The sequence below is a fragment of the Pangasianodon hypophthalmus genome, chromosome 23 (assembly GCF_027358585.1).
Source record: "Pangasianodon hypophthalmus isolate fPanHyp1 chromosome 23, fPanHyp1.pri, whole genome shotgun sequence".
Classification (NCBI taxonomy): domain Eukaryota; kingdom Metazoa; phylum Chordata; class Actinopteri; order Siluriformes; family Pangasiidae; genus Pangasianodon; species Pangasianodon hypophthalmus.
Window position 1 is genome coordinate 18,532,899 of NC_069732.1, and position 15,228 is coordinate 18,548,126.

Sequence of the window (15,228 nt, forward strand, 5' to 3'; positions counted from 1 at the left end):
GGAGGGAGGAAGGGAGGGAAGGAGAGTGTGGAGGAAAGAGTGAAAGATAGAAGAGGAAGCAGAAGGAGGAGATAAATAGATAGTGGGGCTGTATTTCAGCAGACTCTCCCAGAACCTCTCTTTTCAGGTTGTCGAGCAGCTGAAGCCTGTATCCAAACTCCAGGAGCAGGCAGTGATAGAGAGGGGGTCAGTGGTTCCTCTGTTTCTCAACCAATTGTATTTTTGTATCGATTAATTTAGAAAGGGATGCAGAGTTACTTAGCAATGTTCTTACACCATTTCTCATGGTACAAAAAATAAAGGATTAACCACAAAAGCCTCTGACATCATTGTTTGAGGACAAAAAGTCAAATCTCATAGTTCCAAACACAACCAAACAACCAACAATGTAACAAAGGAAAAAAAATTAAATATATCTTTCTGTTTAGTTTAGGATATTTATTACTGGGATTACAGCTGAAAACGCTTGAGGACTTTTTCATGGAATTATTTAATTATTTGTACTTTACATGCCAGAAAAAATAAAATAAAAGTTGCGAACCCTAGTGTCCTGGTTGTTTTCCTGTTTGACTGGGTTTCTGTGGGCAGGTCCCGGTTGCAAAACCTGGAAAAGGCTCGAGAACGATGTTCTGTGTGGAATTAACTCAACCACTGATGCGCCTGGATTGCAGCTGGAGATTTCTCTATGCACAGTGTTATAGTCAATAACGTACTGTAAGCAAACTCTGGTACTACGCTGGTTAAGGATTGTTTGGAGAAAAAAGACAAATACTGCAATTCAGAAGAAAACAAAGGGGATGTGAATTTAAAATCCGACTTTATTTGTGATGGAATGTGAGCAAAACCCAATTTCAGTAAAAAAAAATAAAACAAACAAAAAACAGACAACCACAAAACACCTTATCTTTAACTAATTTTCACCAAAGTGTTGATTGGGGCAGAGATGAGCCAGACGCAGTCTCCACGCTGTGACCTGGAACACTGAAAACAGTAAAGAAGTTAACCACTTTCAAGCAGCTGCTGTCTTAATAGCATAGGAGTCTACTGAGGTTTACAGTTTAATATGGTAGAAATTAATTCATAACATATTGATATTAAAACCTTGTTTCTGATTAATGTATGATCTTATAATCTAACGAACATCTAATATCAAGTCTACTACAGATACTTATAGTGAGTAGAAGGAGAATGCACTTTTCCATGGAGTGCTGTCATTATGCAACTTCTCTATTTATCTATGGAAATACAATCAACTCCAGAACTATTGCCACTTCCTAATGAAAATGAGCAAAAACAAGCATACAAAATGAATTGCATGTGGAATAATATTTTGACCTTTAACATATGGTGACACTGTATAGCTTTACTTCAACACAATATTTTTTTAGACACAAAAGTTACAAAAAGTATTGCAATTTTTGCCTGCAAAATACTGGTTTCAAAATTATCAGGACTGCCCAATAATTTAAAAAGCAATATTTTTTAGGCACATAACAATTTTGTTAAATGTTTTTGAGATAAAATAAAATTACTGTTTGAGGACAATACAAGTAAACTCTCCTATTATGTAATTGTATTATCTAATGTGTAATGTTAGGGCTGGGCAATATAATGATAAAATATTGATATTGTTTTAAATAATGTTGCATTATGGTTTCAATATTTAACATATAATGTACATATTATATAAATCAGTGCATCTCAAAGGGGTGACTTTATAGTTAAAAGGGTCTCTGGCTAGAAAAAGTTTGAGAAGCCTAGATATAAATTATCAAACTGGGTTTTTTGTTTTAACATGCAACAGTACTGTGTTGTGGACCATTTCTGAGCATATTGTGATATATATCATGTACCATAGAAATGTCTTCAAGTATCATATTTTATTTAGATATTAGATAGATATTTTTGGCATATGGCCCAGCCCAGGTGTAATGCTTCTCTAAAATGTAATATTTTTTGCTCAATTCCATAAACAGTGCCAATAAATCGGTGTAATTCAGTCAGTCTAAATTGTTTTACTACATGAACAGTTTCCTTCCTCCGGCGGAAAAGAGGCTGTGAATCAATTTTCAGTACAGTGTCTGTGTGCTTCCTCTTCCGCTCTTGCTGACCTCTTCCTGGCATCCATCACAACTCCCTGAGATTTGTGTAAACACTACTGCTGATTTGTTTGCATTTTGAACCAAATTCACACCAAATTCAGTCTGTGAACCCTCAGTGAGGTGAGCTGTAACTGGTGTGGATGAGTCAGTGTTGGGAAGTGGTCTCTTCCTAACACTAAGAAGCCTACAGCTCCAGTGAAGCCTATTGTTGCTCATAATAAATGTTACTTGAACTCATAGTCTAGTTCACTGGGATTAAACTCACTGCTGAAAACACAGGGCACTAGAACTCATCATGTTCAGGCAGGGTAGGGTCGATGGTGGGCAGCTCCTGGCACACAGCGGGCGTGGTGAACTCCATCAGGTACTCACAGCGGCTTGGCTCTGAGGTGGATGTGACCGTCGTCTCTTTCCCACATGTCATCTTTACCTAAAGAAGGTTGGAAATAAAAATGAAACACACAAGATTACAAGATTTATCAGGCATTTAGAAACATGTGGTAATATATGTGTATATGTGTGTGTATAGTTTAATATAACTATTGGTTGAACTGGAAAATTTTTCAGAACTTATGATTGGCTCAAATGACCAGAAGTGCAGAGGCAACCATACTGTATTTCATAAAATATCCTGGTAGTACAGCAAAGTTCATGAAGCCATCGATCTTAGCAATCAAACAGCCGCAAAACATCAAGGACCTACAACCATATTTTACAGCAGGTTTCGATGTTTTGTTTAATTTTTGCAGTCCTCATCTTTTCCACCAATTATGGTGTGGTGTTAATAGCTGAAAAAGGTTTGGGCTCATCTGACTGCAAAACATGATGTTCAGTCACAGCATTTTATGTGCTGATCTTAGGAAGCACTTCTTTCTATAGCCCCTTCTAAACAGCTTGTAATTTATCCACTGCGGGCAATATGTATTCGTAACGCATTACTGCCCTTTCTCTTTTCTCTATATACTGTACTAATTTAAAAGCCTTACTAATGTGACATACAGTAATCCCCAAAGATTATAAACTCAAATTCAATTTACATACTGAATAAAAAAACTAATCCTGATTGTATGCTGTGAGTGAGACTTGGTGTGGAAGTTGTGGAACTTTCACAAGGGAGATAATGGCTGTTTTTTTAAGACTAGGTGGATAGCAATCTTCCTGCATCCATCCATCAAATTGATCCCTAGTATTAGTTTCAGTAAACACTTGGCTATAACCAGAAGCTTGGTGCCTCATCACTGACTCATAAAACAAATAACTATCCAAGACAATTTCCAACCAGAAACATACTGATGCACCATGTTAATAAGAAAGCACACACAGTGGTAGGAGTGGAAACAATGACTTACTGTGGTGGACCTGTTAGGGCCCTGCCAGCACCCTGTACCATGCTCATACTTCATCACAAGGTACTTATTGTCCTCAGACCCTGCCCAGGTTCCCCATGTCCTGCACATGTGCACACACACAAACCAAGACAGAAAGATAATAGTAACGATAACCATTTCCTAAGAACACTGACTAAATCTTCAAATCATGGTGAGACACTCTTACCCAAGATTCGTCTCTGAGCCTCCGTACTTGGGTTTCTGGGAAACACGGTTAAAAGGACAGAGTCTGTAGATATATCTATAGAGAGAATAATGAGTATTAACATTAAATGAAAATTAAAATTAAAAGTGTGATGCTTACTTTTACTCATGCATCAATACATTATTATTACAGATGGCACAATACCACTTTTTCTTTTTCAAAACCAAAACCTTTAATATCAGCCAATACCGATAATCTTCCAATACTGTTTTCTTTAAAAACTACTAAACTTTACATTTTTTAACTGAAGCACTTCACAGTTAAACTCTTTCACTCTTTGAAGTATAAAGTATAATATAAATATAATAAAATCAAACCTAACAACAACAAAAAAGGTCAAGACTCTTATACATGTAAGCATTACCAGCTCCAAAACCACATTTCTTTTCCAAATCCAGTTCTAGTCTTTGCCATTTGTTACAGGATCCGACATCCTTTACATTTTCACCGATATCCAATTCACCAGTTTTTGCTGTTATCGGCCCAATAACAATCCTGGATATCAGATTATTATCATCTCTAATTATTACATTTTTCATTTGTCCATTAGCAAGAATATCACATGAACTGACATGGTGTCATGACGTACCAAACACAAAACCTTTCTGGACGAGAAAGCTAAAAATTCCAGTTGTCTTAATCTGGGAACATATCTTTAGATTTCAGATTTATAAAGTTCTTTCTAACTTTTATTTTTTTTTTTTTTTTGCAAAAATGACAAATGTTATAAATGTTATTTATGCCAACTAAAAATACATGATATTTAGTATATTTTTATACCAGAAATACATATTAAAAGAATTACAAATTATTTTATGGAAAAGTATGTACAAATGTTTTATAAAGTTTTATATTTTCTTATTATTTAAAACTATATAAATGTTGTACCTGCTTTGATCTTATTAAGGATAGGTTTTTATGGCTGAATAACTTAAAATCACAAAATTATCAAATAGAACATTATAGTTCCAAGGCCTTAACCTGTAAAACATTTTAGAAACTTTTTAGATACAGTCACATGTTAATATTGTGGGATTCCAAAGTTTTATTCTGAATATGAGTATGCAAAAACAGTTAATATTGTGAGAACTACATCCTACTACTGCATCTCTATAATGCTGTTTCTGGTTGACTTACTCGCTAGTGGTGAGCTCGTAGCACTGGCTGTAAAGGTAAGCAAACTCAGCACTGGGCCCAAAATCAAAAGAAAGCTCTTTCTCGATGTTCCTGTAAATTCAAGCAGACATATGCACAGATCTATGTCAAACACTGCGCTGTAAAACTTTCATACATAGACAAACATGTTACTGGTGTCATTGCACCAACCTGATCTGATCTTCCACTTCCCGCAGAGCTCTCTCCGATTCTTCAAAGTCACCTCTGGCTTTCTGAGCGGCTGCGGATCAGAGAAGAAGCAATGGCTGTTACTTATTATGCTTGTCATGAAAGGGACGTACTTGAGGTAACTTAGGCATGAGTAGATATCCATGATAAGGAAAGCTGAATTGGTTATATCATTAATGTTACGCTACACTGATATGAATAACAGTAATCTGTTTTTAAACAACATAGCAGTTGAATGTTAAACTCCTATAGGAGATATTTGGCAAAAGAAAAAAAAAAAAGAGAGAGTCCTACTGACTATCAATTAAAGCTTGAGTCTCAGCATCGTAAGGTGGCATAGTGTCTTCTTCCTCCATCTTCTCTGGAGTCTTGACGCTGGAAGGAGCCTGTGAAAATAATGTAACTAGTCAAAAATCCACAAACGCAAATCACAGAACAACGAGCCAATTCAGTCACCTAACTGAGCAGATAGATATATTGTTCACCTTCCTTACCTTATCAAGGTCTTCCTCTGGATAATCATCTTCCTCGTCAACGTCCTCTTCCTCTTCTTCCGGGATGTCGTCGTCATCGGGGTATGGCTCGGAGTCGTTCTCCACGACGGGCTCCTTGCTTTCTTCTGTTGGAGTGTCCACCGTCGGCGGCTCCTTAGGCTGAGACTGCAACAAATCCGTTCAATGTGAATGAACAATTACAGGGAATAAGAATGGGTAGCCACTGACACTAACTTTCAACACAATATCCATATACAGAAAACTAAAGAATGTTAAATATCATAAGCACCAGACATAATTGCCTCCATAAATCAAATTCAGCAACAGATCCTTCCATACCAAATCAGTGTTCTTTTACTGGTGGTCAGAAACAAATATTTCAACAGCTACATATCACAAAGCACTGTTTAATGATTTTTTTACATTTAGTACCATGAATAGTGGTTTGCCATTTCATATATAAAAAATACTAATGGGTAGAGGCAACCCTATTTTAAATTGATCATATAATAAGAAATCTGTCACGAACCATTCTCTGTGTGACAAAAAAGTTAAGCAGTAGCCAGAAAAAAGCAAGCTAAATCTAGACTGTGGTCAGTTTGGGTCTATCTTTTATCAGACTGACGTTTACTGACCTCTGAGACATACTTGTCCTTAATGTTGTTCCACACACTTTCAAAAGCTGCTGTGTCTATCTGGTCAGCTCCTCCTAGCAACCCCTGGGGAAGAAATCACACTGTAGTTATTATAAATAGAAGGTGCAAACAAAGAAAAGAAAGAAAAAATAAGCAAACATACCTGGGCCTCTGTCTCAGAAAAAGTGCCATCTGCATTTGAATCTAGCTCTGCATGTGTCTGCAGCTCAGCAACAGAAACACTGAAAAACAGAAAAACACATTATATCATATGGCCAAAAAAACAAAAACAAAATGCACTCCACTTCATAGAGAGACACACTCAAACAACTGCACTTACAATCCATCCGCATCATCGTCTAGCTCAAGAAAAGCTTCTGCCATTTTAGCTTTGTCCTTCTCTGCACTGATCACTGCTTTTTGCTCTGTAATAATGGCAAGCAAAGAGGCAACGTGGCTCAGAAACACATGAACCAGCTGATATGAAAGCCAGTCACTAGGACTGATGTTTAAGTGATTCACTACAATTTTTGTGCATACATAGAAATATTTATTTCTCATTACATACTATAAATGGTTTCTTGTGCAATAGCATAATGATCAGACAAATATAAAAATTGTCAGCATGATAATCACTGCATAAATCCAATAAAGAGTTCATCCGAAAATATACATGCAAAAAAATAATACACTGTATGTGGAAATTTATTCATAAGAAAAATAATGAAATCATGAAAAACAACTGCACGTACCCTCCCAGGCCTTAAGGTGGCGCTCTTTGGCTTCCTTCTCTGGCTGTTCTGCTGTCTCTTTAATGGTCCTCATCTCCTCCACTTTCTCCTCCAACTCCTTCTTACTGTTCTGCAGGTCAGTCAGCTTATTCTGTAACAGACAACACAGCAGGTTAATAAATCAAATTACAATGATCCAGGTTGCCTACTGTAAAACAATGGACAGCTGAGCTAACAACAATTTTATAAAATGAATAAACACAATTCTTATCACAGCTGAAAAAATTATCTGAGTGGGATCCAAGCTGAATTCTGAAATCACAATTCTGAAAGCAACAGTGTTGTTAAGTTTTTTTTTTTTACCTGCTTTTCTTGTTGGGTTTTCTTGGCTTCCTGAATGAGCTGCTGTTTGAGGAGGAAACCTTCTTTGGTGATCTCGGCCATCTTCTGCAGAACCTCCCTCTCCTTTCGGCCCATTTCCCTGAGAATCACCAGACTGTTAGCACAACTTCACACTAATGATCACAGGTGCTGTTTTTATATAAAGCTCTCTTACCTTTGATAGCTTTCGCTCAAGAGTCAAATATCACACATTATGAAATGGGGTAAAAATAATGACTGCTGGACCTTGGTGGTGAAAAATACCAAATAATATGTACAACCGCATGTATTGCGACAGCATAACAGAACATGCAATGTACAAAACAAGTACATACATGACAAGTGATGCACAACCTAACAAATGCACAAGATAGTACAAATGAATACACTGTAAATATTACTACCATTGATAGCTTTCTCAGTAAATTGCTTCCACTTAGTGCTGTGTTTCTCAATCCTGCATGTTAATTAGCTGACAAGTTGAATCAGGTGAGTTGGGAGCAGTGAAATACCAAACTCTAGGCCAGCGGTACTCAATGACCAGGACTGAAGTCCTTCTCGTAAGTTTGTGTGTATGAGTTTGGAGGTGGTAACTACGATGTGGTGTACGTTCAAGTGGCTAAAAAGACTGAATGGTTTAACTTCTTTTTGTCTGTGTGTCTCATCAATGACCAGAAGTTTATTTTGCTTTACTGAAAGAAAATAAAGAACTGAACAGGCAGAATTATCACTAAAATCTTCCCTTCTGCCGTAAACGTCACATTCATAACTTTTTGTTATGATATACGAGTTCCCGAGTGGTAACTATGACATTGTGGTGGCGTTCATGTGCGTTCACCTTGTAATTACTTAGAGGTTTGAAAAAACATTAACAGGAGTCAGATTAGGAGAGCTGCTTTTAACAAAGTGTCATTCGCTTTATTTTAACTGCTGCGAAAATACAGACTACATACACACAATAGTATTGATTCATTAATGACAATACATCTATTAATATACAGCTCAAGTTTTCTTCTACAGTCTGCATTAACTGTACAAGCCTCATTAAATTACAGACAGCAGAATGATCTTCTCTTTAAGAAAACTTACCTGCAGGTGTTTTCACATTTGGCTCCACTGTTGTACTCATCAGTGGTGTCACAGCAGTCTATGTGGGAAAAGAATTTTTTTTATTGCATGGTTTGTGCAAACCAATGTTGAATCCCAAACTAGGGCACATTCGCCTTCACCATAATGATATTACAGAACATGTAAACAAATGATTGGCTCACTTAATAAATGACTTACACTTGATCTTAGCCAAAAGGCTGAGAAGCAACTACATTTACATGATCCAAAAATCCTAACAATGCTGGCTGGTGTTTAACCCTGCCTCATGATAGGTTTATCAATATGAGTTTAATAGGCAAGGTGTATTGTGATTGCAGTAAGGTCTGAGGTGATGTTTTGTTCTGATTGTGTGTCCTTATTCCTCCGAGTGTGACAGTGTGTAAGGTTAGACCTGAGTGTGAGGTGGAGGCTCTCACCACATATGCCGTCGTTAATGCGGGAGGACGGGATGAAGGTGGGTCGGTAGCCGGCATTAGTGCAGTAGAAGCTCCCGTTGGGACAAGCAGCAGTGCCTAGATGTCAAATAAAGGTTGATTAAAACTTTCCCTTGTTACCTAAGATATATGAAGTACGTTAAATGCTAGCTCATGGTGTTTTCACATACAGCTCTTTTTAAATGAAAATTATTCGGTCCACTTAAAAGGGAGCTAGCTGTAAATGACCTCAATGCTTTTGGTGTTCAATACAAGTGTTCTCAAAACAGGACTCTCTTTCTGGACAGTTTAGTATTGCCGTTTGTTCTTCACACAACTCCTTCACCAATGTCTAACAGTTGTGTAACACTGAATTGAGGACAGAGCCTTTCAAAATGGTTGCTTCACATGATGGCTTTGGATGGGGAAAAAAAAACCCAAAGAGCAGATCATAGCTGAAGCAAAATACCAGAAGCATCTGGGGGGGAGAAAAAGAAGCAATAATGATTTTTACACCACATACACTATATAGCCAAAAGTATGTGGACACCTGAACATCACACCCAGATGTGCTTGCTGAGCATCCCATTCCCTTTTTATTCCCCTGTGTTTGCTGTTATAATAAGCTCCACTCTTCTGGGAAGCTTTCCACTAGATGTTGGAGCGTGGCTGTGGGGATTTGTGTTCATTCAGCTACAAGAGCATTAGTGAGGTCAGGCGCTGATGTTGGGATGTCGAGGAGGTCTGGGGTTCAGTCGGTGTTCCAGTTCATCCCAAAGGTGTTCAGTGGGGTTGAGGTCAGGGCTCTGTGCAGGACACTCGAGTTCTTCCACTCCAACCTTCACACACCATGTCTTCATGGAGCTCGCTTTGTGCACAGGGGCATTGTCATGCTGGAACAGGTTTGAGCCTCTTAGTTCTAGTGAAGGGAAACTGTAAAGCTGCAGCAAACAGAGACATTCTATACAATTCTGTGCTTTGACTTTTGTGGCAACAGCTTAGGAAGGATTCACAAATGGATGTTATGGTCAGGTGTCCACAAAAGCCAAATAGTGTATGTATTTACAGCAACCTGCAAGTTCTTTATCCATAAAGCACAATGTGTGTCAGACTGAAACAAGTCAAATGGACCACAAACAAGCTCTGGAGTTGGCCCGAGCGCTTTTAGCTTACGGGACATTTTAGAGGGGTCTGTGTTCATTCACTGCACAAATTATGCGGAGTCATCTTTCGGAGAGAGTGTTTCAGTTTCACCTGGTTCATCAGAGCCATCTTTGCAGTCGCAGTAATCGTCATTCACTCGGTCAAAAGAAATGGTACGGGAGCCATCCAGACAAGTGAACGGGCTGTTCTCGTCATAGAAGTTTCGTCCTGTGAATATTAAAGTGGAAGGAAACTGGTTACGATCACAAGTTGGTTATACAATATGAGCATTTCAGATGCTTTACAGTATGACTTTTTAGACCCTTTTTGTCATTATTATTATTGAAAAAAAAAGCCTAGTGAAAATCTAGTCTTGAACTCGATACGGCTCTCCAGCTCACATCACAGCTGCTGTTATACGATTTGAGAGAGCAGGTTCACTCGACTCTCCATCAGTGTGTAATCAGCACTGTTTCCCAACAACCGATCACTGATCAGCACTGTTTCCCAACAACCGATCACTGATCAGCACTGTTTCCCAACAACCGATCACTGATCAGCACTGTTTGTCCCACCCTTGTGCTTTGTTCTTTGTTCTAAACTCTCTTTTTGGAGATATTTACAAGTAATAAAAGCATGTAACCTTTTCCTTCATGACTAATCACTGTCACTGGTTCTTTCTGTCTGCATTCTTGATAGAAAGTAGAGTATTCTGAAAATGCATAAGAGTATAGTTTGTGGTGCCATGACCAAAGATGACTTCTTTCTATAAGAAATAAATTAAAACCTATTACTTTCTATTCTGATAAAACTCTACTGAATTTTTATTATTGTCTAAGTGAAAATCTAAGTGTACCCTAATTTGTAATTTGATGTGCCAGTGATCATGATGAATAATTAACATGCGACTTTCTGAGCGTGCTTCATCTACTTTCCCCTGAGAAGAGTTGGCAGCACTGGTGTTATGAGGAGGTTCAGTATATTGAAGGGTCTCTTACTGGACAGTGGAACTCCCCGAGGCCTCTGGACCTCCACAGCCCCAGCTGAGCCCACAGTCAGGCTCAGGGTCAGGGCCAGGGCCAGGCTCAGCAGCAGGTGTGTGCAGCTCATGAGGATCAGTGTATGAAGGACGATGAAGACAGACAATATCTGATCATAAACAACAAACATTCGCATGTAAACAGAAGTATGAAAAGCATTTTTTTTAGCTGTCAGGTTTATTCTTGCTTAACCCACACATATTACCAACCACTAAAATGAATAAAGTAAATGAATTTAGCAATATGTTTCTGCAGAAGTTATTAATCCGAATAGTTATTTCCTTCCTTTGTGCTTGGATAATAAATAAAAAGCTCTATTTCGCTTTAAAGCTAACCAGCTAGCAAGACACTGACAGACTTAGCTAGAAGTAAAACCCAGTTCTCGACTGATAATAATAATAAACAACACGTGAATAAGAAAAGAAAGTGTAATTATTCTACTCACGGTTTTTCTGGTTTGGATAAACCGAAATATTGTATCAGAGCTTAACAAAGTACACAAAATGTCGACTTCAGCTAATCATTCATTAGCCACTTCCGGAACAACCTCCGCCAGTGCTGACGTGCACTGCGGTGTTGTGCTCTGATTGGTGGAATGAGGGGAGAGAGGGGGAGGGAGGGGGAGAGAGAGAGAGAGAGAGAGAGAGAGAGAGAGAGACACTTCATAACGGGGTGTGAAAAATATAAAATACACGCATTTATTTCAAAATCTTTCAGAAGTTGCACTCTCAGCTCAGAATTCCTGCTCTGAAAGTGGTTCCTACTGTGAATCCCGAGTTCAGCAAGTGACGTCAAATCAACATGGCTGCTCACTGTCTGAACAATAAACACAGCAGCACCTCTTATCTTTAAATGAGTTATACTGTATATACAAGTATTTGCTTTAGATTAATCAACACACAGACATATTCACTTATTACATCTATAACACTGACTCTACAGTTCACTGGGTTGGGGAGGAAAATATACATCACTCATCACAGTTAGCTGGCTAGCTTGTTGCTAATCATCCATGTTTTTTTTTCCCCACTTCCTAGCTCAAAAGCACTGAGGTCGAGGTAAGTCAAATACAGCATTAAAAACATATGCATACAGCCTTTATTCTTCTACTCGTCTGGTGCATGTCAGACCTCATGTGCATCTTGGAGCACCCGCCTAACATTGTGCCTGAAGTCAGAGCTATAGACAACCTGTTCTCAAAAACTATCCCCAAGTCATGCTACAGGATCCGCTCTTATGCAGCCAATGTCTAATCTCCTTGGAACTCAAGGACAAACACCGGCTATGTGTTCACTGCCTAGGCATTGACCACCACAGAGAAACAGTCTCCAGTTCAGATATCCGATGCCAGTACACGCTCTCAGCTGGCAGATTTAGACCCTGATTTGGAGTTGGAATCTGACCCAAGTGACTCAGCCTAAACGTTCTATGTATGTAGACAACTCAGGAATCAAACGTGGCTCAACTGATTCAGTTGATCTGAAACTGAAGATGTTAGTAGAGGAAGCTTATAGTTTGAGAGCTGATTCTCCCTCCCACTCCTTGTGTCACAGGGGTACAAACATCAGTCCCGTCATCATTCCCCAACCTTTTATGAGCTCAGGCCCTCAATTTCAATCCCCATCAAGTTTTTTGCTAGGTTCCAAGAAGTTTGTTCCATCAGGGTATATACTTGTACTTAAAAGTTCAGAAGAAAGATGGCGGTTTTTGTTGTATTCTAGATTTGAGAGGGCTGAACTGGTTCCTGAAACCCATCTTTTTGCTAAGGCAATCAGATGTTCATGCTGTGCAGCCACAAGACTGGTTCATCTCTGTGGGTCTGCTTGATGCAGATGCAGATGAAGTTCCTGTCACTCCAGACGAGAGATGCTTTTAGAGGTTTGCCTTCCAAGGAAAAGCATTACAATGACGGCCTCATCACCTCTGATGGCCAGAGATGTAAGCTTATTCCTGTATTTGAAGAAACTGGCACCTGTTTCACCCCACAAAGCAGAAGGCCAACCATGTGACATCCACCCTCCTTGCAAATCGCAAAAACGCTTCCTGGTACGGAAGCAGGCCGTATAATTCATCAGCATGAAGCTACCTTTATTGAGAATGCCAGCCGTCCTGTCACCCCAGTGTGTGTCATATACATGTTTGTTAAGGGACTCTAGTACAAGGGTGAGATGCCGGGCTCTTGGGGAGCATGGTGGAAAAAGGAGCCTTGTTTCCTTCAGAAAGGCCACCAGTTCTGGGCGCGGACGCCATCCTCCTGGGGGTATGCACTGTCTTGTTAGTGTGCCCACTGTGTAGGGTCATTCAGTCACTTTGTGACTTTGTTGAAGGTCTCGGCATGTGTGTACATGCACACAAGAAGGTATCCAGGTGATTCTTACTCACTTCACTTCACTTCACTACTGCTCTTGGCATTTATACGATGTTCATAGAACCACAGTTACAGATATGTAACTGTTGAGTTTTATCACCATTAATCACATGCCAAACAGCATTGCTGGAAAATAAGTAAGGGAACGTCATAAAAGTGCACTTTATTAAGTGCTAATTTTGGGCAAATGCTAAATCAGCTGTAGCTAGTGGCTTATTTGTATGATATTGACACATCTAAAAACTACTGCAACAACCAAAAAATGTACAGTGAAACATAGACGAATCAAATCTGTCAGTGTTCAGATTACACTAAAACAAAATTAGTGGTGCATATGTATGACAAACTGTGCATGAAAATTTTTGGTTTAAGAGTAGTTATAAAAAGTAGGGTTAAAATGTACTCTATATACCTAAATGTCATTTGGGCTCCAAGCACTTAAGAATCCCTTTTCCCTTAATCCCTCATTTAACACACCAGTAAAAGTTTTCTCAAGTTTGTTTAAGTTTTATATCCACAGTGGCTTCAGAAAGTATTTAGACTCCTTCAGTTTTTCTACACTTTATTACAGATGTTACAGATTTAATTTATTAAATAAACTTTTTTGGCCATCAGCACATTTATACATACATTTATATATAATCGTACCTGGTGTCACCCAGATGAGGATGGGTTCCCTTTGAGTCTGGTTCCTCTCAAGGTTTCTTCCGCATATCGTTTCAGGGAGTTATTCCTCACCACCTTCGCCTCTGGCTTGCTCATTAGGGATAAATTTATAAATTTAAAATTTATATCCTGGATTTGTATATAAAGCTGCTTTGTGACAATGTCCATTGTAAAAAGTGCTATACAAAAAAAATTTGAATTGAGTCTAGAGAAAATAATCCATAATGGCAAAGCAAAACCAAGTCTTCTTGGGTAAGTCTCTACAAGCTTTGCTCACCAGGATTTGGGCAGATTCCCTCACTCTCCCTTGCAGATCCTCTCATGCGCAATTAGATTGGATAGGGAGCATCTGTGAACTGCAACCTTCAGGTCTCTCCACAGATGTTCTATGGTGTTCAGATCTGGGCTTTGGCTGGGGCACTCAAGGACATTTAGAGACCGGGGCACTGGGTCACTCAAGGACATTTAGAGACCAAAGTTGTCTTGGCTGAATACTTTGAGTCGTTGTCATGCTGAAAGTTGAACCTTTGCCCCAGTCTGAGGTCATGTGCACTTTGGAGCAGGTTTTCTTCAAGAAATTCTCTGTATTTGGCTGCATTCATTCTTCCCTCAATTCTGGCCAGTCTTCCTGTCCCTGCTACTGAGAAACACCCCTATAGCACGATGGTGGCACAACCAGCAGTATCCAGTATTTGCCAGGCATAGTGCTTGGAGTTCAGCCCAAAAAGTTAAATTTTTTTGTCTCATTAGACCAGAGAATCATTTTCCTCATGCTATGCCTTTTACTCAGGAGTGGCTTCCAACCAGCTGCTCTACCATAAGGGCCTGATTGATGGACTATTTCTGATTGATGGAGTATTTCTGAGATGTTTGTCCTTCAGTCAGGTTCTCCCATCGCTGTGGAGGACCCCAGTGGGTTCTTGGTCACCTCCCTGACCCTTCTAGTCTGGTTACTGAGCTGTAGGAAGAGTCCTGGTGGTTCCAAACTTCTTACATTTCACAATGCTCCACTGTGTTCCTGGGAACATTCAAAGCTTTAGAAATGGTTTTATGCCCTTGTCCAGATCTATGTCTCTATACAATTTGATCGCAGAGGTCTACAGAGAGCTCTGTGGACTTCATGGCTTGGTTTTTGGTCTGACATGCACCGTGAATTGTGGGACCTTATACACACAGGTGTGTGCCTTTCTAAAGCATATGCAATCACT

General features: G+C 39.2%; 1 protein-coding gene across 1 annotated transcript; it reads right to left on the bottom strand.

Annotated features, from left to right (window-relative positions):
• Positions 1 to 800: 800 nt before the first annotated feature.
• Positions 801 to 11,589, bottom strand: prkcsh (protein kinase C substrate 80K-H). Its single transcript, XM_026929922.3, has 18 exons — positions 11,432 to 11,589; positions 10,945 to 11,095; positions 10,058 to 10,174; positions 8,807 to 8,902; positions 8,370 to 8,427; positions 7,263 to 7,380; positions 6,921 to 7,050; positions 6,509 to 6,593; positions 6,332 to 6,410; positions 6,169 to 6,252; positions 5,534 to 5,698; positions 5,338 to 5,425; positions 5,022 to 5,091; positions 4,833 to 4,922; positions 3,657 to 3,731; positions 3,452 to 3,551; positions 2,368 to 2,532; positions 801 to 981 (listed from the first exon to the last, which is right to left on the bottom strand). Exons 2-17 carry the CDS (start codon positions 11,054 to 11,056, stop codon positions 2,386 to 2,388), a joined length of 1,614 nt encoding a protein of 537 aa, XP_026785723.3. The 5' UTR covers positions 11,057 to 11,095; positions 11,432 to 11,589; the 3' UTR covers positions 801 to 981; positions 2,368 to 2,385.
• Between the last annotated feature and the right edge of the window lie 3,639 nt (positions 11,590 to 15,228).

Excerpts from the sequence above, each read along its gene's own strand:
- prkcsh (XM_026929922.3), bottom strand. The coding sequence starts at position 11,056 with ATGAGCTGCACACACCTGCTGCTGAGCCTGGCCCTGGCCCTGACCCTG. Across the intron at positions 8,903-10,057 it reads AGATGGCTCTGATGAACCAG|GCACTGCTGCTTGTCCCAAC; the intron begins GTGAAACTGAAA and ends TTTGACATCTAG. Across the intron at positions 6,594-6,920 it reads CCACCTTAAGGCCTGGGAGG|AGCAAAAAGCAGTGATCAGT; the intron begins GTACGTGCAGTT and ends CCATTATTACAG.